Source organism: Denticeps clupeoides, chromosome 1 (assembly GCF_900700375.1).
Source record: "Denticeps clupeoides chromosome 1, fDenClu1.1, whole genome shotgun sequence".
NCBI lineage: Eukaryota > Metazoa > Chordata > Actinopteri > Clupeiformes > Denticipitidae > Denticeps > Denticeps clupeoides.
The window spans coordinates 38,367,830-38,389,812 of NC_041707.1; the positions used below are offsets into that span (position 1 = coordinate 38,367,830).

The following is a 21,983-nucleotide window of genomic DNA, read 5'->3' on the forward strand; positions in this document are numbered from 1 at the left end:
CAATATATTAATATATTAATTATATTGATATTAAATATATTATACATAAAATGAAGACAATTTTAAACTATAAAAATCAGCGCTGCTATTTAAACTGCAGGCTTTAAATGTCTTCCAACATCGACAACTGTTGATAATCCAGTTTCATATTTACAGATATTTTATTTTGATTTGTTTTTATTCAAATGTGATCAGTAGTTTATAGAAAAATAACACATAAGCCTCTAGAGTGATAAATAATAAATACATTGCAAGTCGGTTTAAACACCAACATTTTAATAAAAATGTTCCGCATAATTGGTTCTTTGTAGTAAAGAATGAAAACTCATAGCTTGACATCATTACGGTATGGTTGTGTCTAGTATCTTCCTGATCAGCAAGTTGCAACCATTTAAAACAGTTAAGCAATGGCAGGAAAGGCCGAGTGTTTGTCAGTGTTTGAGCCACGTCCTCGTTGTCATGATCTTTGGTTATTGCGATCTTTCTTTTGAAGTGAAAGTAAAAGTAAAATGCATTTTTGTTGGAATTCTGTTGGGTGTTACGGACATTTGAATGTAGCTGTTGACAAGAGCAGGTTGATGTCCGCCTTCCAGGTGATTCGGTTGTACATTTCAGCCCGTTGAACAAGGCATCAGCAGAGGTAAGGTCTCTCGCTTAGATTTTGCTTTAGACAGGTTATTTCATACCAATACATACTCTCAGTGTGTTAATTTCTTATGCTTACTTTGAACTACAGAAAAGAATGGATGAAGAACTCAATCAGAAAATGCAACATTTGAAAGTGTCTGAAGGTATGAACAATTTCCAGAATTAATACCTCAAGGTAGAGGTTTACTATTCGTGTCAACATTTAGGGAAAAAAAGGAACGAATCTCATGCCATGTTAAAGTACATAGTTTGTCCTCAATACTGATTTCATTTTACAGCCAGATACACTGGCTTGAGAAACCAGGGCTTGACGTGCTGTTTAAACTCAGTGCTGCAGGCACTTTACATGACAGCCGAATTCCGAGATGCAGTGAAAAAGGAAGAAAGGTAAGAGCAACAAGTCCCTCTAACATTCTTCTTTAATGTGTGCCCCTGAAGCTGAGAAGGGTTTTACGAAAATCTATATTACTGGTCCTGGTGCAGCAGCGTTTACATTATTACTGTTTTATCCCAGGGTAGAGGGGAATCATTGGTTTAACACTGTTTGGGGTAAATAAAGAGTTAATAAAGCTGAAGTTGAACATTGCTCTCTGCACTGCTTTTTAACTGAACTCTCTGAACACAATTCAGAATAGATTCAACACTGACTGATTAAATGGGCAGGTTAAACTTGCAGGTTAATGGGGAAGATATTGAACTCTACATCAGATGGCTCCTGTTATTTCACATTTACATTTACATTTACAGCATTTACCAGACGCCCTTATCCAGAGCAACTTACAATCAGTAGTTACAGGGACAGCCCCCCCGAGCAACTTAGGGTTAAGTGTCTTGCTCAGGGACACAATGGTAGTAAGTGGGGTTTGAACCTGGGTCTTCTGGTTCATAGGTGAGTGTGTTACCCACTAGGCTCCTACCACCCATTTCCACCAATAGTGTTTATTTTTCTGTGTGCAATACTTCTCTGCAGTACCCACCTTTCACCACAGCATTTCTTACTACTGCAGCTGTTTGTAGTGAACAGGACTGTTGGTGAGATTAATCATTCTGCTGGAGGCTTTTGGTAACAATGGGTTCATTTGAATCTACCAGATTATTCCAGGGACATCTTTTGGTCAAAACGTGTATTGCAGGACAATTCAGCATTAACATTGTTTTCATTTGGTTGATTGTTCAAAAGAGATTTTCAAGTGAGATTAATGTTCACATTTTAGATTGCTATATCTATAAATGCAAATTCATAATTTTGGTGTATAATAGATTTATTTTAAAATCTAGTTTAGTTGGTAATTCATTGTATAATTTATTTGATCTGAAACAAAGATGAGGGTCTGACTCATGCACAGTATAAAATTTAACACTTTCAGTGTAAAGTCTGTAAAAATGTCACTAATTAGTGTTAAATTACAGTGACTCCGCCCCTCCCCAGTTAGCAAACCCATATGGGTGGTACACAGGTACCAGACAGGTGGTCCATATCAGCCCCATCTTAATATGAACCCCAGAACCCAGATGGGGAGCTAGAGTCGCCCCTAATTTACCCGCCCCTCCACCATTAACTCTGATTTTGGTGTGGATTATCCAAACACTGTGCAGTGTTTATCGCTGGCAATTTTGCTGTGTACACTGAGAAAAATAATCCTTTGTATTTACTTAATCAGTCCCACGTGTTCAGAATATGGAAAATTGAATATGGCCATTTTTGGTGTAATGTCAACGTAATTTCAACAGTAACATTAACTTGATTTATTAATGCTTTACTCAAAGGTATTGTGTTACTACAAAGCTCTTTTATTTTGTGCCTGGAACTAGATATTAATTTGGTATACAAATGTAACTCTGAAATGGATTGAGAGTACAAACTCTCAAAAGTATTAAATGAAGACCTGATAGTTTTGCTGTAAACTACGTAGAAAATATAGAATTTATTCAACAAGAGTTAATTCAGATTTAGTTTCCTTAAACTCTACAAGTAAAAGAAAGCTGCAAAAGACACAAATTTAACATAAAAAGAGAAAAGCCAGTGAGATCTCTGTTGTTCTGGGTGTTTTTCATGATGGTGTCTAAATCACTGCTCACTAGGTGTGATGGGTTAAAAGCAGAGGACACATTTCATTGTATCATCGTGAGCTGTGCTTGCTGTGATAACTTTTTAGGTTAACAATGATTTCAACTCACACCAGATTGGGGGCACATGAGTAGTCCAAATGGCAATGAAAGTCACTGTAACATATTCATGTGAAAGTGAAGTGATTGTCACATGTGATACACGGCAGCACAGTACACGATGCACACAGTGAAATTTGTCCTCTGCATTTAACCCATCACCCTGAGTGAGCAGTGGGCAGCCATGACAGGCGCCCGGGGAGCAGTGAGTGGGGACGGAGGTTTGCTCAGTGGCGGATCGGGATTCGAACCGGCAACCTTCTGATTACGGGGCCGCTTCCTTAACCGCTAGGCCACCACTGTCCCTTGCTGTGCAGTTCACAAACTGATTCTATACTATATTTAAACAGTGTTTTTATCAAATACCTTTAAATAACTATAGAACTTTCTACAGTTCAACAGATCTTATGTTTCAACTAAAGGAATTATTTCAAAACCTCAGCAAAAACAAAAAAAGCATCTCAACAATAGGAATAACACAAAGCCTTCTCACAGGTAAGTCTATTTTTGTGGCAGGTTGCTTTCCCCCCTTCATTTTATGCAAACAATATTTGATAATATCTCTCCTTGGCTGAATTCTTATCTAATTGCGAACCTACCCAGCTGAAGGTCAGAGCCTGATGAAGCTAGGAGTACCACATAATCCGCAAAAAGCAGAGACGAGATTCTCCTACCATCAAACTCTACACCCTCCACACCATGGCTGCGCCTAGAAATTCTGTCCATATAGGTTATGAACAGAACAGGTGACAAAGGGCACCCCTGGCATCTAACCCTCATTGGGAACATGTCACTTACTGCCAGCTATGTCCCTCTGATACAGAGACTGAATGGCCCATACTCATGGAGTGCCCCCATAGGGTGTCCCTAGCAAGGGTAAAGAGCTGGTCCACAGTTTCACGGCCAGGACGAAAACCACAATCTCCTCTATCCACCTCAATCTAAGATTCAACTATCGACCGGACCCTCCTCTCTAGTACCCTTTAGTTGGAACACACCCTCTGGTTCCCACTGGAGTGGCAGACCCCAGTCTGCCACTCCACCGGAACTGTCCACGAAATTTTGCAGAGACATGTAAACCATGACAGCCCTTCAACATCCATAGTCATGAGATACCCAGGATGGATGTAGTTGTTTAACTTCCTCAGCAACTTCTGCCCCTGAGACTGGACAGTCCATTACCAGGTATCCCAGCCCTGGTTCCTCCTCAGAATGCGCGTCGGTAGGGTTGAAAAGCTCTTCAAAATATTCCTTCCACCGCTCGACTATAGCCCCAGTGTGAGCAAGTTGCTGCCTTTCTCTCCTGAGGCGTCAGACTCCTCCCACGCCCGAGATTTTGCCTCGGCAACTGCCACTGCTGCACCCCGCTTGGCCATCCGGTACCTGTCTGCTGCTTCTGGAGACCCAGTTCAGCCTGATAGCACCCCTAACCTCTGGTGTCCACGACTAGCACCGGCCACTTTGTGACCACAGCTAGCATTAGACACAAACAGGGCAGCTTTATACAATCATACACAGCTGAACACAATTAGGAAACATAATAAACCAGCCAGACCAACATAAAACTCTGGTCCAAACCAAGAGTAGCTCCTGCCAGGCCGGATCATGACATAAAGCATCAGTATTAGAAACTTAAGAAGAAATTCTTGAAATAATTTGAAATAATTTGAAATAACACAAAAACCAGTGTTGCCAGTAAACCAGTTTTGAATATACCAAGAATAGAAGTCTTTCTTGTTGTCTGTAGTTAATCAACAGCAAGATGCAGTGGAATGCTTTCTGAAGATCATTAATGAAGTTGACTCTGATGCTTTAATGGTCTGTGAGTCACATAATACAAATCAATAATAAACGAACCATGTATCTATGTATCCATGTATTCACCTATGCTTTTATACTGCAGGTCTTTCAAGGAACAATGACAAAAACATTTCAGTGTTTAAAACAAGATCACGCTGAATTCCATGAAGAGACATTTGTCTTCATTCCTCTTCCCATTGATGCAGAAAAAATGGACAATTACAATGTGGTAAGGAAATCAACCCATTTGAAAATATTTCTATGAGTGGCATGCCGTTGCAAGAAAAAGATTGTCCTTGGATTGTCCATGTCCTGTCATTCCAGCAGTTTTCTATGGAGTGCCAAAATAAAAAAATGGACACACAAATAGTAATTAAATAATAAAATGTGTCATTAATTATTTAAAATGCAGAAATATATACTCTGAGCTGCTATTTGGCGCATAAGCGCAAACAACAGTCAGGACCCATTCCCCAACCTGAAGGGGCAGGGAAGCTACCCTCTCATCCCCCCGTGGTAAACCCCTACAAACAGGCTGAGAGTCTTGGGGCTAACAAAAAGCCAACCCCAGCCCTCCGCCTCTCACCCGGAGCAACTCCAGCAAAGGAGAGTGTCCAACCTCTCTCAAGGACTTGGGCTCCAGAGCCAATGCTATGTGTTGAGGTGAGTCCGACTATATCTAGTTCCGCTCAAACTCTTCCACAAGCTCCAGCTCCTTCCCTGCCAGAGAAGTGACGTTCCATGTCCCAATAGCCAGTTTCCTTGTCTGGGTATCAGAACGCCAAAGCTCCTGCCTCGGTCTGCCACCCGATCAACATTGCACCACATTGCACCGGATTAAATAGATATTTATCTATTTCATTTTTGGCTCTCCATAGTACCTGCACACTTGTATATAAACTGCCCCAATGTGATGTATGGTAGTTTCATTGCTTCTTGTTTGTCTCCGACTAGTTTAGCTTCTGTTTTGTTTCTTTGGAGCTCATTAAAGATCTCAGTTTGCCAAACACATATTTCTCTCTCATTCATTCTTTGGTGTAACAATGACAGATGTTGTTGATGCACAGCCAAAGTTATTCTCACTGAATACCAAGCTGCTTGCAAACTGTCACTGTCATTCATAGAGTAATGTCATTCACTAGTAATGCACCATCGTGAGTGAGGTAGGAGAGTGCACTTACCAGGTATTAAGAGAATTTGCTGCATTGTACTAAGGTTTTCATTGTCCTTTGCTGAAATCCACAAATTTTAGACACAAAGGGAAAAACTCATAGATTGAATGACCCAATTTTATTTTTTAAATAAAACATTGCAAAAAATAGACATTAGCTGCTATGTTTACATAGTTCATAGTTCCGGTCGCAAGATGCATGAGAAAAAAAGGGGGATGAAAGGGATAAAGACTGCGATATAAAATAAAATTGAATTGAATGATTAGTACCTTTCAAAACATCACAAGGATAGAGTTAACGAAACCGATCACATTTAGTGTGTGTTAATGGTAATTTTGTCTGTATTGTGAACCTGCCTACATAATCCATGTACAGCACTACATGAACAGCATTGAATTGTAGCATGTGTGATGGTCAACGTAGACAGTAAGGACACAACTACATACAAACTGGATGATGTTAAGGAACAAATAAAAAAGCTAAAAACGTAAATACAAGAAACTAGAGGCATACTAAATCATGGAGAATGTGAAGAAATATCTAGGCGGGACTTGATCAAAAGTGCCTATCTGAACACCTATCTGAACTTAACTATGAAACCGAAGATACAGGAATACTAAATGGAGCTTACATAAACAATGGAAAAATTCTAATTTACGCTTCCAGAGAAAATGTAAAGCGACACATATCAGATTTTAAAGTGGCTACTGTGGCAGATGTCTTTGAAAAAAATCTAATTAGATAACAAAACTTTACAATGAAATAAGACAACGACCTACGCTAAGTTTGAGACTTTGAGCTATATTTATCCTGTTTAGGTTCCCAATGTAATGTACCTCTCCATTTTTGAGACGCAATTGAAAAGGATTTGCAACACTTCTGAATTGGGAATGATCTGAATTGGGATTCACTGCTCTCTAATGATGGGAAAGGTCAAAGTTTGGATTGATGACAGCAGTGGCCTCCATTATTGTCAGCAACATGCAAAGGAGTACTTCTGGACCAAGTAGTGTTAAGCTACATTACCATTAACTTGAGGCGCTTTCATACATTTTTCTGGCTCCACCATAGCAATCCCCCAGCAGTGGCATTATGTACTGTCATATAGGAATCCAGCAGACAGAGCAGACCATCTGTCCATAATTCTCATCATGGTCATGAGCTGCCAAATCAGAGACCCGCCTTGCAAGGTGACACATTTATGTGGGGGCCATATGGGTTGGTGATGTGTGTTCTGCCCAACTGAGTCCCATAATTTGGTCCGGGGGTTCTATGGTGGCCCCATGTCACCATGGCAAGCCACATGTGGGGAGCAAAAGTTGCCCCGATTTACCCACTGTCATGTAACACTTTGACAAACATGGACCACACTGGCTTTTCTGTTGTAAGTGGTCAAGCTTGTTTATCAGTTTTGTCCTTTGGACCTGAACTAGTAATACTACCTACTTATCTTAGTTTTAGGGTTCCGGTTCATAAAAGAATAAGAATTATTGTTTTAGGTGAACAGGTCATTGCTTTTGACAAATGAATTTATCGAACCAACACCAACACACAACTTTAATTTTAAAAGTGAAAAAACAGTAAAGTGCGTATTGGTCCGAGTCTTTTTCATGATGCTGGGTAAATCAGGGACGACTCTTGCGCCCCATATGGGTTTAGCTTAATTAATAAATCTGGCTTAAACTAGCACAAGAAAGGTGTGCAACTTTTTGATTGAACATTTGTTCAATTTAAAAATTGATTTAATAATTTTTTTCTGAACTTGAACTCTACACTGCTATAAACCTTTTTGTCTACAAGGCCGATGTAGGTTTAAGCTAGGGCCCATGTGAATCCTAGGACAAAATTAACTTTGAACCATTTGGGCAGACCTTGACCAGCCCATCTACAACCCATATGGGCCCAACTTGAACTTGTTGGCTGGGAGGGCATTGGAGTCAATGCATCCAGTCTGCATCTGGTCAACACTGGATCTGCTGCTGGGACCAAAAGATTGGTGTTCAGAATCAGACATCATGATGACCCTGGAGATTTTTGTGAAGCAGGAACTGGCATTGGCAACCAATTTGATGGCAAAGGGACAGGGTGGTCCAGGGCTGGTACTTGGGGCCTGGAAGTACAGACCGTGATCATGAACAATCGAGGCTGCTGCTGCTAAATTTACTTACTTTTATCAGATTCCATGAATAATTACTAATGTGCTTTATAATTACATTAAATGCCACTGTCTGTGTGTTTGCCTATAATTGTTAAGATTAGGTGATGCTTTATTTACAATAATTACATAAATCTGTGCAAGTACAAACTGTTGATTTTTTCTAGCAACTGTACATCATCAAATTTGCTTAAATTGCATGAACAGCATTTGAACCATGGATAGCAGTTTCATTCATAACAAACATTTTTTACCTGTTTGAACTTGTGTTCGATTCTGCTCACATGCTCTGGACCTACTTTTGTTCTGTTGTTTAGTATTATGTATTGAAAGTGAAAAAGTGAAAGTGAAGTGATTGTCGTTGTGATACACTGCAGCGCAGCACATGTGCACACAACGAAAATGTGTCCTCTGAGCAGTGGGCAGCCATGACAGGCACCCAGGGAGCAGTGTGTGGGGATGCTTTGTTTAGTGGCACCTCGGGAGAACAGGATTCGAACCGGCAAACTTCTGATTACGGGGCCGTTTCCTTAACCACTAGGCCACCAATGTATTGTGTACATATGATAGGAATATGTTCCTACCTCTCAGCAAAAATAAGACTGGAACTCTTTTGTACTTTCAGACCAATGGTTTTAAGGCCTACTTCAAGCCCACACTATTAAAGAAGGAAGACTGGCTATATTGTGATCACTGTAAGGACAAATCCTATAATCAAACTGTGAGTATATATTTGTATTTGACTCAAAGGCCAGTAACAGAAGTTCAGTGTAGTTAGAGTCTAAATGTACATCCCAGAGCTAATCCACAAATTTCACAATTTCATTAGACCACACAATGTTTGATAAGGGCAGGTTTAGGTTTACACGTTGCTTTCGGCTGTACTTTTGGGCATGGAAGTGCCCAATGTGGAGCCAAGTGAGGGGTTGGTTTCATCACATTTAGCTGTGTCTGTAAGACTACAGCTAGACCGTAGAACAGGGCTGTACAACTCTGGTCCTGGAGGACACCAACACTGCACAGAGAGGTTGAATCAGATATAAAAATTTGGATAGACCCAACAAATGTTCTCAAAGTGAAAGTGAAGTGGTTGTTGGCGGTTCGGGATTCAGTTTTCATTATCTTACTTGTTATTTGGTTCATGGACTATCCTGTGCCTCTGATATTTCAACTGCATACACTTGTCTTTTATTCCACCTTTTTGAGAATTGCATGTTTAGATGTATTTAATTTAATTGAAATTTTCCAGGTTTACAAAATGCAGAAAAATCCAACAGTTCTGATCCTGCATCTCAAGAGGTTCATCTATGACAGTACACAAATGGCCTACATGAAAAACAGTTGTCAAATAGACATACCCAGCAGTCTCAAAACTGAAGTAGGTTATTCAGAAGCTATGACCTACTGTATTACCTATGACCTGTATACACAAGGTTTTTTTAACAATAAAATACAAATGAATACTAAATTACTGTATGTTTTCCCACAGACCTATGAGTACAACCTGTACTGTGTTATAAACCACAAAGGTGGTTGCAGAAATGGACACTACACTGCTTTAATCAAACCACCAGACAAAGACGATTGGTACTGCTTCAATGATGAACATGTTGAAAAGGTTTCTTCATCTTCACCTTCACTTTCACGATGGATATGTTTTAATATACCCAACATAACCATATTTTATTTTACTGCAGGTTCCAGGAAAAAAGCTAAAGAGGTGAATTTTTTAGTATTCTCAGAACTTACTGAATGATATGTACAGGGTTAAAAAAATGTATCATAACTATTTTTAAACTGTCTTTTATAATCTACAGCTCACAGACCGCCTACATTCTCATGTACCACAAAGGCAAGTATTTAAGTGTTGCATGCACGATTATTGCATGTCAAATCACATGATCTTACTACTGGCACCTAAAGCTATCAAAACAAAAGTTGAAATGGAAAGGAGGTTCAGACAGGTGTAGACAGGAGTTAGAACAGACAAGGGATTACAGTCTGTTGTGTATGGGCCTGCATACCAGTCAGGGTGCAAATTTTGCCCCTTTCCACAGCCAAGTGCATACAATGGGTGCATTACAATATATTATTTATAGGAATATATATCTTTTTCTATTAATTAAATAGTTTTATATGTCAGGTAAAGAGCTGGCTGGTTCAGCATCCCTGCAAGCTCCCATGGCTTCACAGATTGGTAGTCACAAGGAGAAGACGGTAAAAAACAAGACGTTTAGAACACAACCCAGTAGAAAACAAAAGGTTAGAACACTCTGACTTTCTCTCTGACACACTGCTCCCTGGGTGCCTTTCATGGCTGCTTATTGCTCACTAAGGGTGATGGTGTATCACAATGACAATCACTTCATTTTCACTTTAATAAATTGTTTGTGTGGAGGTGGCATTTAATGGTGGTTGAGGAGAACCCCAAGATTATTTTTTCTTTGTAATTGATTTTGCATGTCTTATCATTCACTCTGTATGTGGAGGCAGAACAATCTTTGGTCCTTTTACAGGCAAGTTAGCAATATTACCACTTGTTGCCTTCTTTTTATTATTATAAATCAGTAATTTTCAAGTGAGTAACACCAAGATCCTGACATCCTTCCTATTTTTTATGATTAATAATGTGTCTTAATGGCATGATTAAATATTGCTGAAATGCATCTACAGGGAAATCCATCTGTGTACAAAGGAAGCAGAAGCAATTATGGATCAACATCACCAACGCTGGTGCAAATGAAAGCAACAACAGGTCCACTGCAAAAGCCACAGCAAGTCAACCTGCAAAAAGAAAACAAATTTGAAGGTGGTGAACACGGACAAATGCTCTCGTATAATCCTTTTTTTGCCTCCAAAGCACCTTCACTGCTGGGTGGAGATCATTGCCAAGATTTTGACAGTGTACTTATCAACCAATTAATTGTTTTATGTCTGAGGTGCAGAACAGGCTGGGTCAGCATCCATGCAATGCACCAGACCTTCACAGGACATGACAACAAAAAATGAACTGCTGTCACCCTCTGATGTGCAAGTTAAGTCAGAACTCAGAAGTAAACAAAAGGTTAGACACATTATAACACACCGTTTTAAATTCTCATTGAATATACTAAACACTGCAGTTGTTCACATAAGTATTCATTAGTAGCAATATGACTGGCATTACTATACACTTGTTTTCTATTTTATTATCGTACAGTGGGGAAAAAAGTACCTTATTCACTGACAATGAGTTTTCCCACTTACAAAAACAGGAGAGATATTTAATTTGCACCTCAACTGTGAGAGACAGATTCTGAAAAAAGTAAAAGTCCAGGAAATCACTTGGTATGGTTTTTTATTTGGATTTAATTGAACAAAATAAGAATTTAATACATTAGAAAAACAGAACTCTATATTTGATACAGAAACAATTTCAGAGGTCAGTTGTTTCCTGTAGTTCTTGACCAGGTTTGGACACACTGCATCAGGAATTTTGGCCCACTCCTCAATACAGATCCAGACCATGCAGGTTTCAAGGCTATCGTTAGAATATATAGAGTTTCATCACTTCCACTGATTTTCTATTGGGTTTAGGTCTGGAGACTAGCTAGACCGGTTCAGGACTTTGAAATGCATTTTACGGAGCCACTCCAACTGTGTGTTTTGGGTCATGCTGGAAGAAGCAGCCATCAACCATATTCAATGCGCTTTATAGGGCAAGGAGGTTGTTGGCCGAAATCTCCCGGTACATGACCCCATCCACCCTCTCCTCAATATAGCGCAGTTGTCCTGTCCCCTTGGCAGAAAAGCAGCCACAGAGCATGATATTTTGCCAGTGTTGGGGACAGTGGGTGCATTTGCAGACTAGAAACGTGTGCTCTGTACTGAGTGGTGCAATTGGGTGCTTCAACACGGCGTGACATTGCTGGAATTGAAGGGTTGAACTGCAAGTTGCCGTTGGGAGGTGAGGAGAACATGATCTTCGTCTGCCGGCTGTGTTTTCAACGCGATGTGCAGGCACGGCAGGTGGCGACCAGGTCAGTGACCAGGTCCTCCCATGTAGCTCTGGGCTGATCCCTCACCATTCTTATGATCTTGTATGAAATCCAGTCCAGGGGAGATCTTGAGTCATCTTGAGTTTTTTCCATTTTCTCCAAGCTATTTACCTATTGTCCTGTAGCCCATCCCAGCATTTTGCAGATCTGCAGTTTTGTCCCTAATGTACTGAGACAGCTCTTTGGTCTTATAGTGGAGAGGTTTGAGTTTGATTGCGAGATTGTGTGGAAAGGTATCATTTATACAGGTAACGAGTTCAAACAAGCTCAATTAATGCAGGTAATGAGTGGAGGATAGGAGGGATTCTTAAAGACAAACTCTGTTATTCTTACTGGTTGGTAGGTGATTTAATATTTATTTCATGCTATAAAATGCTGAATGTTTATTTAATTATTTATCCATTAATTGTCATTTTCTGAATGTCACAGTTGAGGTGTACCTATGATGAAATGTACAGCTCTCTCCGTTCTTTGTAACTTCGGCAGTGTAACAAACACTTATTTTCTACACTGTATGTATGAGAAATCAGAATCAGAATCGTATTTATTGGCCAAGTAAGTGCAAGCACATAAAAGGAATTTGATTCAGGTAGATGGTGTCTCTCAAGTACAGAGTAGATAAACAACAACAAACAACAACAATGTGCAAGGGTGTGTATAAGTGTTATTGTACAAGTTGTGGGATTTGTTTGTGCTGTTTATAAATAACTATATCTACTGAAATAAAGATATCCACTGAAATAAAGAAATAGTACAAACGTATACAAAATACTCTTTGCAATTAGTGCAGGTCAAGATAGAACAGGGGGAAATCCATACATTCACTTTTAACATTTTAGGCAATATTTTCTATTACATATTTTGCTCATTTTTACTTTTACTTTTTTTGTGTAGGGGAAACTGTCACAATGCATGAATGGTAAGCAGACTGACTGTTGTTTAATAAATTCCTCAGAAAAACAAAATTATCTCATAAAAAAGAAAAATCACTCCTAATTAATGACACTGACTAATGTAAATACAATGCTAACACACAGAACCAAAAAATGTGTTTTTGTGCAACTACACGTCAAAGACAAGTTGTTCAGGCAATGTCTCAAAAAAGACTTATCCAACTGGAGCAGAAAAGAGAAAAAAAGAGGAGACTGGAGGAATACAACTGATACATTTATAGTAGGGCTGTAATGCCCTGGAATTACTAGACTCTGCATTCACCATGTTGCAGTGGTAGGTTCACCCAGTAAATCTTCTCAAAACGTGCTTTACATTTACAGCATTTATCAGATGCCCTTTACATTTACAGCATTTATCAGATCCAGAGAAACTTACAATCAGTAGTGACAGGGTTAAGTGTCTTGCTCAGGGACACAATGGTAGTAAGTGGGGTTTGAACCTGGATCTTCTGGTTCACAGGCGAGTATGTTACCCACTAGGCTACTACCACGTGGTTGTTTGGTGTCATAAAAATAGGGATATCCACAAAAAATAGTTTTTGGCTAACTATGGGCAAAAATGCATTTCTTTTGTCTGAAAGACTTTTAAACATGACTGAAAGAGAATGTTTTGATGGTGCAAGCAAAAACTTGATTAAAGCAGACCTCAGACTGAACGCAGTATACACTCGGTGCTCTGTGGAGTTAGCGCTTCCCTCAATAACTGCAGAGAAAGCACTGTTCTTTACCCGGAAATCAGGGCAAAAAACAGGCATACTTAATGCCATAACAGTGCCACCATCCTCATGAATAAGCAAATGCCTTGACATGAGTGAGGAAAAAGTACACATGATCCCAACCATATTAGTAATAGTGCAAAAATTGGCCTAATTTTTTTTTCAGTGTTTCGGATTTGTTTGTGTTGGGTTTTTTTCTTGGGTTCATATGGGCTTTGTAAAAACAATGAAGACCATGTGGTGTGGGAGAAGAGAATAGAGTGTGTAGAAAAAACTCTTTCTCCCACCACACAAAGCACTGTATTCAACCACTCCAATTTGATATTACCTGGCAGAAAGAGGCATGGCACAATAGAGGTTAAAAATGAACAGTTTCTAATTTATTAACACCGGTAAATAATTATTGTAGTTACATGTGAATATTGAATGTAAAAAGGTACCAAGGTTACAGAGAAAATAAAAATGAGAAGAAAGAGTAAAGAGGGAGAAGAGAAAGAGAGGGGGAGAGAAAGGCTCAGAAGCCTTCCAGCTTCCGATGGAAAACCCCCTGAGCAAGAAAGCTCTGAGGTCCTTTTTCCACATGTGAGCAGACTTTTATACCCCTGGCCTACAGGAAATTGTCACTGGCCTACAGGAAGTTGTCACTGACCAATCAGAACCTGTTGTTTCTGATGTCACGCCCCGGTGCCTCCCATTCGGGGAAGACAAAGAGGGTGGGTGGTCCTGTCGGCTGATACTTCACACGTAACCGTCTGACAAAAGACATGTAAAACAGAGGTGTCGAATGTTCACGCACAACCATCGACACAGGAATGTCACACTTCCCCCTGCCATCTGTTATGCAAGGCAAAAGCAGGCTCCCGTGATGTCCATTCTTACAGCTTGTTACCTGGAAATTATAACACCTGTTATTTAACACTGAATGGAGTCAGTTTTACAGACAATGTTAACATTCAGAGTGGTCACTTATAAATAATGTGCAGTGTTTTCTGTTATGTGGAAACCTGTGCCGACAGCCCAGCAGTGTGTAGCTTAATTGGCAGTGATGAGTGAACAGTTGAATTGGCATTGGCATTCTATTCATACATGAACACTTCTGTGTTCAGAAGTGTTTTGGGAGATACCACTGTGAACATGATGCTATCTGGAGTGCCTACGTTATGTGTCTACATTGTGAATTGGTTCACAATTGGTTCACATTTTGAGCGGTGTACAACTTCCAACATTTTCCTGTTAATTTGAACAGTAATCTTGTAATCCTGTTCCTGTGAGGAACACATCTCATCTTGTGATGCTTTTACACCTCTAGCAATGGCTTTCTGTGGCTGCGTAGCTGGAGATTTTGATGTCAATCAAGCAAAAAGGCATCGTCGGAAAAGGAGTCATTTTTCCACTGACACTGATTTTAACATCAATGTTGAGGAAAACCCTGAAATAGATCCAGGAACCAGTCAACTGAAAAAAAAATGCCTTGGTAAGATGACCATGTTTCTAACACATTTTAAACTGCTTCAGCTTTTTCATCAGATGATTCATATGTGGTTTTCTTCCTTTTCTTATGCATTTTACAGAGCTTGATAAAAACCCTGTGGCCGTGCAGAAGAAAAAGAAAAAAAGATGTGGTCACATATTAAAATCATGTTCTAAATAAATGTATGTATAACATTGTTCAGTCAGTGGGAGAAAATTGGAACCCCTGCTTGATTTTTGTAAGTTTGACCGTTAACAAAAAATGTCCACTACCATTGTCCACTCAAAAAAAAACACAAGAAAATAATGCATTTTTAAAAAGTTATAAATTAATTAATTAATCATTTTTATGATAGATCCCCTATCAATCAGCAAGATTTCTGGCTCCCAGAGCTGACATTGGGAACTTCTTAACTTGTTACATGTAGGCAATCAATCTATCCAGATTCCAAACTCTGCACCATGGAAAAGACCACATATAGAGCTTAGTTAGAGCTGGGTTAGACGGTAACAACAGTTGGTGAGACTATTCACAAATGGAGGAACCATAAAATAACATTCGCTATCCCTTGTGGAGTGCACCACATTAAAGGGAGGATGGATGAGGCCATGTCCCATCAAAATATTGGGTGAGAACCTCCTTCCCTCAACCAGGGCTTTGAAAATCGATCATGAGTGGGTATTCCAGCATGACAATGATGCAAAACACACAGCCAAGGCAACAAAGGACTGGCTCAAGAAGAAGCATATTAAAGACTTGGAGTGGCCTAGTCAGTCTCCAGACCTCAATCCCATTGAAAATCTGTGGCAGGAGCTGAAGGTTCAAGTTGGAGAGGATCTGGAAGACAACAAAGAATTGCCAACAAAAATTTTGCCATCAAGTACTAAAGCACACCTTGCAAAGGGATCAAATACTTATTTCATTCATGAAAATGTGGATACATTTTTTAAATTGTGTTGTTATTTTTATTATTGTGTTAAATGACATGTTAACACCAAATTCAGTTTTTAATTAATAATTTTTGGGGTATTTTGAAAGACTTATTTATATATGGAATTTTGCAATTAACATTTTAGAAATGTACTGCTATATATACTGATAAGATGTCTACAAAAAAAATTGAATATAATATTTACATTCACAAGCATCTGATAAATCTTAAGAAATGAACTAGCATGACACCTGATGTTTTTTCTGAAATGTGACACTGTTAAATGCATTTAAACTTTTGAACGTTTGTAATGTAGCACTGTGAGTCAGCAGAGCAGAGCTTTTTTGCTTCTAATAGTGTGATGTACTTACGTATATGAAGTTCCTCCTTATGTGACAAGTAATTACATTTTATGAAAGTTTGGTTTTGCCATGTCTGTAGTCTGCATTGTTAATTAAATGCATTTTTTATACATCTGAGTCGGTGTGGAAGTAAAAATGGTTGTGGCAATGAAGTCAGAGAATATATACAGCAATTGGTTTTAAAAATCCTTAAACATCCTTAGTCATTGCTAATAATGTACAGTAAATGCGCAACAATACTGCCATTTTGTTTAAAACGTATACTGTTTGGTTTACTGTAGCTAGCAAGATAAAATCAGCTAGCTTCAGTCTTCATTGTGAGATGAGAGGTGATATTGGATTACCTTGGCATCCATTCTGCCCTTAGCTCTTAATAATAGAAGAAAGATCTGGTGTTTGCCAGTGAGTAATGTTTACTAATCTGAATTTCTCTGTGCCTGGAAGTGACTCTCTCCACATGAAAATTCCAAAGCTTTCTTAAAATAAATATTTTCCACTTTTTTCATAATGACTTAATCAACTTCAGCCCTTTACAAAAGTATGAAACATTCTATATTTTTTGGGATTTTAACCCCTTAAATGCCTGTTTTAACATTTGTATCATTTTTTTAATAAGAAAAATCAATTATTTTCCATAAATAAACTGTACAACAAATTCTGCAATAAAATTGTCATACATTTATCAGATGCCCTTATCCAGAGCGACTTACTGAGACAGTCCCCCTGGGGATACTCAGGGTTAAGTGTCTTGCTCAGGGACACAGTGGTAGTAAGTGGGGTTTGAACCTGGTTTGTAGGTGAGTGTCTTACCCACTAGGCTACTACCACCCCTATAACCCCTCTAATGGTATTTATTTCGCTCTTCTATTTCTGTAACACGTTCAAAGTAAACAAACGTATAGAAATACTGCTCCTCACACATCAATACAACTCAGTGACATCTCAGAAAGGCTCAATACCCAAGACAAACAACGTGTCAGCTGCATCCAAATCTGGTCGGGTCATTCTGTCACGATGGCTGGACATGTTGAGGAAGAAGGACACATACGCACGACGTCATGAAACAGGGGTTTAATACATGGTAGACAGGACAAGGGAAACATCACCAAACAATTACCCGACAGCGAACAGACACAAATAGGGCAGCTTTATATAATCATACACATGTGAACACAATCAGGAAGCATAATAAAACAGGACTAACATGAACCTCCGGTCCGAACTCCAGATCGTGACAATATGCCTACTTTTTCTTTTCTTTTTCATCTATGGTGGCCTTGTAATATGGTGTCTCTTTTAGGGTGCAACATAAACTTGGTTGGAGTTCTGCAGTCTACACTCTAAAAAACGCTGGGTTGTTTTTTCAACCCAAATGCTGGGTTGAGTCTGTTGTTGGGTTGATTTAACCCAATTTGGGTTGAAAATCGGTCTCGATCTGTAACCCAGCGGTGCTGGGTTGGGAACGCGGACCTGAAAGAGAGCACGCACGTCACGTCAACTACCTGGGACATCAGCGAGAGGAGCCGCCATTGTCTTTAGTTTCTGAGGGGCGAAAAAAAAAATTTCTGAAGGGCGAAAAAATTATTTTATGAGCGAAAGCCGCGGGGTTAGGAGACGGGCGGAAAAAAAATTCTGAGGCAAAAGCTGCGGGTTGAAGGACAGAGGAGAATTTTTTTCTTGCTAACTAACACTTGCTATGCTAACAATGCTTAATATCTTGCGACTGCATTGGGGCCAGCAATTTGTGTGTACTCACTCACACGGAGATAGGTAAGCTTTATTTTGCATATACAACGTGAAAGGGGGTTTTGGGGTTTAATGTTGTATTTTAGAAGTATACCTTTCTGTCTACATTTGTCTGTTTCTCTCAAGTTTGGACTTTTTATTTTAAAAGGAGTTTTGCTTGCTGCAACGAGAACCATTTTGTGGATGAACAAGGTGAGTTGTTTTCTCTATTCAAATTAGAAACTGCTGGAACATTTGTAGTTTGAAACATGCATTTAATTATGAGGTCATCTTAAGGGAACAGTGAGCATTTGATACTTGCAGCAATGTGTTTTTAGAGTAGCTCTCTACTTATCTACATACAGTTTTGTAGAATTCAAATTATTTCAATGTAGGTTTGAAAAAGTAAACACCCACTTTCAACATATGCCAGTTTTTTTTTTGCACTACTAGTTTTGTTTAAAGCCACTTTAATATGCTTTGGAAATGCAAGTACTATCTGCGAGAAGAGCACAGTTTTTTAAACGTTACAGGCTAAAATATGGAACTTATGCAAGAAGGAACTAAGCCCTTTCCTTGCTTGCATCAGGAATCATGTTTGTTCTTAGACGAGAGGAGGTTGTAAAGGATGAACCTGACATCAACCAGATGATCCAAAGCTGGCCAGTGCTTTTTTGACTGAAAACCAGGTTTGTGGATGTGTCCTTTAATGTTTTTTTTTTTCTTATTTGTTTTACATACATGATGTTCAGAGAGGTTTATTTGTGTTATAAATAACTCTGCCTGAATATCAAAACTGAGCATATTTAATATTTTCCAGGTTTACCTGGAGTTTAACAGGATTGTTGGTAGAAATTTTAAAGAAGAGTTCTTTGGTGTTCTTGATGGGTTGTGTCCAATTTTGATGGAAATTTCAAGAGGAAAACAGGTCGGATAGAAAAGCAATTAGCTGACCTGCTACATCACAACGGTGGGTTGATATTTCTCTTTTCTTCTCATAATGATATTGATGGTTAGTTCAATACATAAACTGTTCTCTTGTGGTATTTCTCTATATGGACAAATAAACTGATATAAGATTAATTTCCTTTGTTCTACATTCAAGTGTGTTTTATACCACTTTGCAGAGCACAGAGCCAACAGCCATTAGATGCCTTGTCCTGAGAGGACTTCCAATAATTCTTGGAGATGATGCATCTATGTTCTTCAAGAGCAGTTCAGTGAGTAAACCCTTTCTCCATTTGTACCATTCAAATATCAAATTGTGTAATATACCACCTACTGTCACAACATGAAAGACGCCTATATATAAACACACAAAATAGATTGTTTACAGTGCCTAAAATAAAATCACATTGAATTACAAAATCTATAATATTAGATAATTCTATACAGTTGATTGTAGACAAATTGCTGTTAACCTGCATATTCTCTTTTTGTCATGTTTCTTGCACTATGTAGAGTCTATGGAGACTCCATGGACATCCCAGTGGGAATCCTCTATTATGAGGACAACAGTTCAGCAAGCCCAGCATTGCCATAACTCAACCCCTCAAGACTGGGCATCAACCGAGAGGGCAAGGGAAGCACTCACCAACCTACCTCAAGCAATGTGCCTCTTGTTTGGCTTAACCTACGCACTTCACCTGCAGCACCCAAAGTGCTTGAAAACACGTTTACCTTCATTCAGCAGGCAATGTGAAATTAAGGTAGAAGTGAGCTACCTCCAAAGGTTCAGAAGCTGAAGAATGAGCTAGCAGGGTAAGACCCAATTATGCTTATAGCACAGCTCTTCATGCCTGATTGTTGTACAATTAATTTGCAGTGATTAGAGCAAATAGGCTTGCAGTTGTTCATTTTGTATCTGATTCTTCTTGTGCTTGATGTGTCTAGTATTGTATTATTATTTTTTTTTACAGAGGGCACATTTTAGGAAAGTTGCAAGTTTATTTTGACCAAATCTGATCCTTACTGCATAGAGGTTCTTAATGCCTGCTTTGTTGTGTGTTTCTTACAGATGACTCTTATATCTTAGTTTATGCATGATAAGAAAACTTTTTTTCATTACATTTACATGTCAAATTGTGTTTTTCTAAAGTTAATTTGGCTTCAATCTGATTCATTGTTACTGACTTTATTCCAGAAACACTGTGACTACAGTTTGATATATTTTCATAAAAATTGTCTTAATGTTGAGGTGGAGATGGAAAAAAAAGTCTTAAATTCATATGGACACATTTTTTACATGTTTTGTCATTAATAAAATTCCATTATTGAAATATGTATTGCTGTATAATTGTTTTTATTTTAGTAATTTTAATCACAAGTTTCTATATTAAATTTCTGACCCATTTTGGGTTCCATTCAACCCAGCAGCGTAGTCATTTTTAACTAATAGTTGGGTTAATAATCACAACCCAGCATGCTGGGTTAAACGTGTAACCCAACTTGTTGGGTCAAAATAACCCAGCGTTGGGTTGGTCCCTTTTTGACCCAGCGCTGGGTTACCAAAATAACCCAAATTGGGTTGTTTTTAACCCAGCAGTTTTTAGAGTGTATGCTCGGAATCAGTGGTGGTAAGAGAACTCTATCATGTCACAAACAAACCAAATGTCATGAGTCTGGGAGAAAGTTATTGGTGAGACAGATGAAATGTTACTGACGCTGTCTGCACCAGATTTGAACAATATCGGCCTAACAATAAGTACATGTGAGAAAGACTTCCTACATAGGCTGAAGAGGCGTATTCTCCATTATTTAGAGGGAGAACAAGGGACTTCACGAAACCCTGTCACAGCAGGCAGCGTCCACCTTTTTCGACGAAAATGCAATGGCACCCGGCAGCATAATTTAACAAGAAGTTAGCATGTCTGTTCAGAATGCAATTGAAGGGGCCAGTGTTGTCAGTGAAAATGTTCCTTTGGTGCAGCCACTTTACAGAAGAGAATTTAAAATAATGGGACAAATTGGAGAGCAAAACCAAATATAACTTACATACACTCTAAAAAACGCTGGGTTGTTTTTTCAACCCAAATGCTGGGTTGAGTCTGTTGTTGGGTTGATTTAACCCAATTTGGGTTGAAAATCGGTCTCGATCTGTAACCCAGCGGTGCTGGGTTGGGAACGCGGACCTGAAAGAGAGCACGCACGTCACGTCAACTACCTGGGACATCAGCGAGAGGAGCCGCCATTGTCTTTGCACCGTCTTTAGTTTCTGAGGGGCGAAAAAAAAATTTTCTGAAGGGCGAAAAAATTATTTTATGAGCGAAAGCCGCGGGGTTAGGAGACGGGCGGAAAAAAAATTCTGAGGCAAAAGCTGCGGGTTGAAGGACAGAGGAGAATTTTTTTCTTGCTAACTAACACTTGCTATGCTAACAATGCTTAATATCTTGTGACTGCATTGGGGCCAGCAATTTGTGTGTACTCACTCACACGGAGATAGGTAAGCTTTATTTTGCATATACAACGTGAAAGGGGGTTTTGGGGTTTAATGTTGTATTTTAGAAGTATACCTTTCTGTCTACATTTGTCTGTTTCTCTCAAGTTTGGACTTTTTATTTTAAAAGGAGTTTTGCTTGCTGCAACGAGAACCATTTTGTGGATGAACAAGGTGAGTTGTTTTCTCTATTCAAATTAGAAACTGCTGGAACATTTGTAGTTTGAAACATGCATTTAATTATGAGGTCATCTTAAGGGAACAGTGAGCATTTGATACTTGCAGCAATGTGTTTTTAGAGTAGCTCTCTACTTATCTACATACAGTTTTGTAGAATTCAAATTATTTCAATGTAGGTTTGAAAAAGTAAACACCCACTTTCAACATATGCCAGTTTTTTTTTTGCACTAC

At 38.9% G+C, this 21,983-nt stretch overlaps 1 protein-coding gene across 3 annotated transcripts; it reads left to right on the forward strand.

Annotated features, from left to right (window-relative positions):
• Positions 1–504: 504 nt before the first annotated feature.
• LOC114799204 (ubiquitin carboxyl-terminal hydrolase 4-like) lies at positions 505–16,562 on the forward strand. Of its 3 annotated transcripts, XR_003751199.1 has the most exons (18): positions 505–640; positions 737–791; positions 927–1,035; positions 3,209–3,309; positions 4,562–4,632; positions 4,718–4,843; positions 8,567–8,662; positions 9,191–9,319; positions 9,431–9,559; positions 9,639–9,661; positions 9,759–9,793; positions 10,085–10,203; positions 10,615–10,750; positions 10,887–11,005; positions 12,873–12,897; positions 13,016–13,205; positions 14,957–15,121; positions 15,219–15,255. XR_003751199.1 is itself a non-coding variant. In XM_028995638.1 (17 exons), exons 6-17 carry the CDS (start codon positions 4,733–4,735, stop codon positions 15,296–15,298), a joined length of 1,167 nt encoding a protein of 388 aa, XP_028851471.1. In that variant the 5' UTR covers positions 507–640; positions 737–791; positions 927–1,035; positions 3,209–3,309; positions 4,562–4,636; positions 4,718–4,732; the 3' UTR covers positions 15,299–16,562. The 3 variants fall into 3 exon arrangements, 2 of the variants coding, with proteins under 2 accessions (XP_028851471.1, XP_028851454.1); XM_028995638.1 differs by lacking the exon at positions 13,016–13,205 and having other exon boundaries at positions 507–640; positions 4,562–4,636; positions 15,219–16,562; XM_028995621.1 differs by lacking the exon at positions 13,016–13,205 and having other exon boundaries at positions 507–640; positions 15,219–16,561.
• The last annotated feature ends 5,421 nt before the right edge of the window (positions 16,563–21,983 follow it).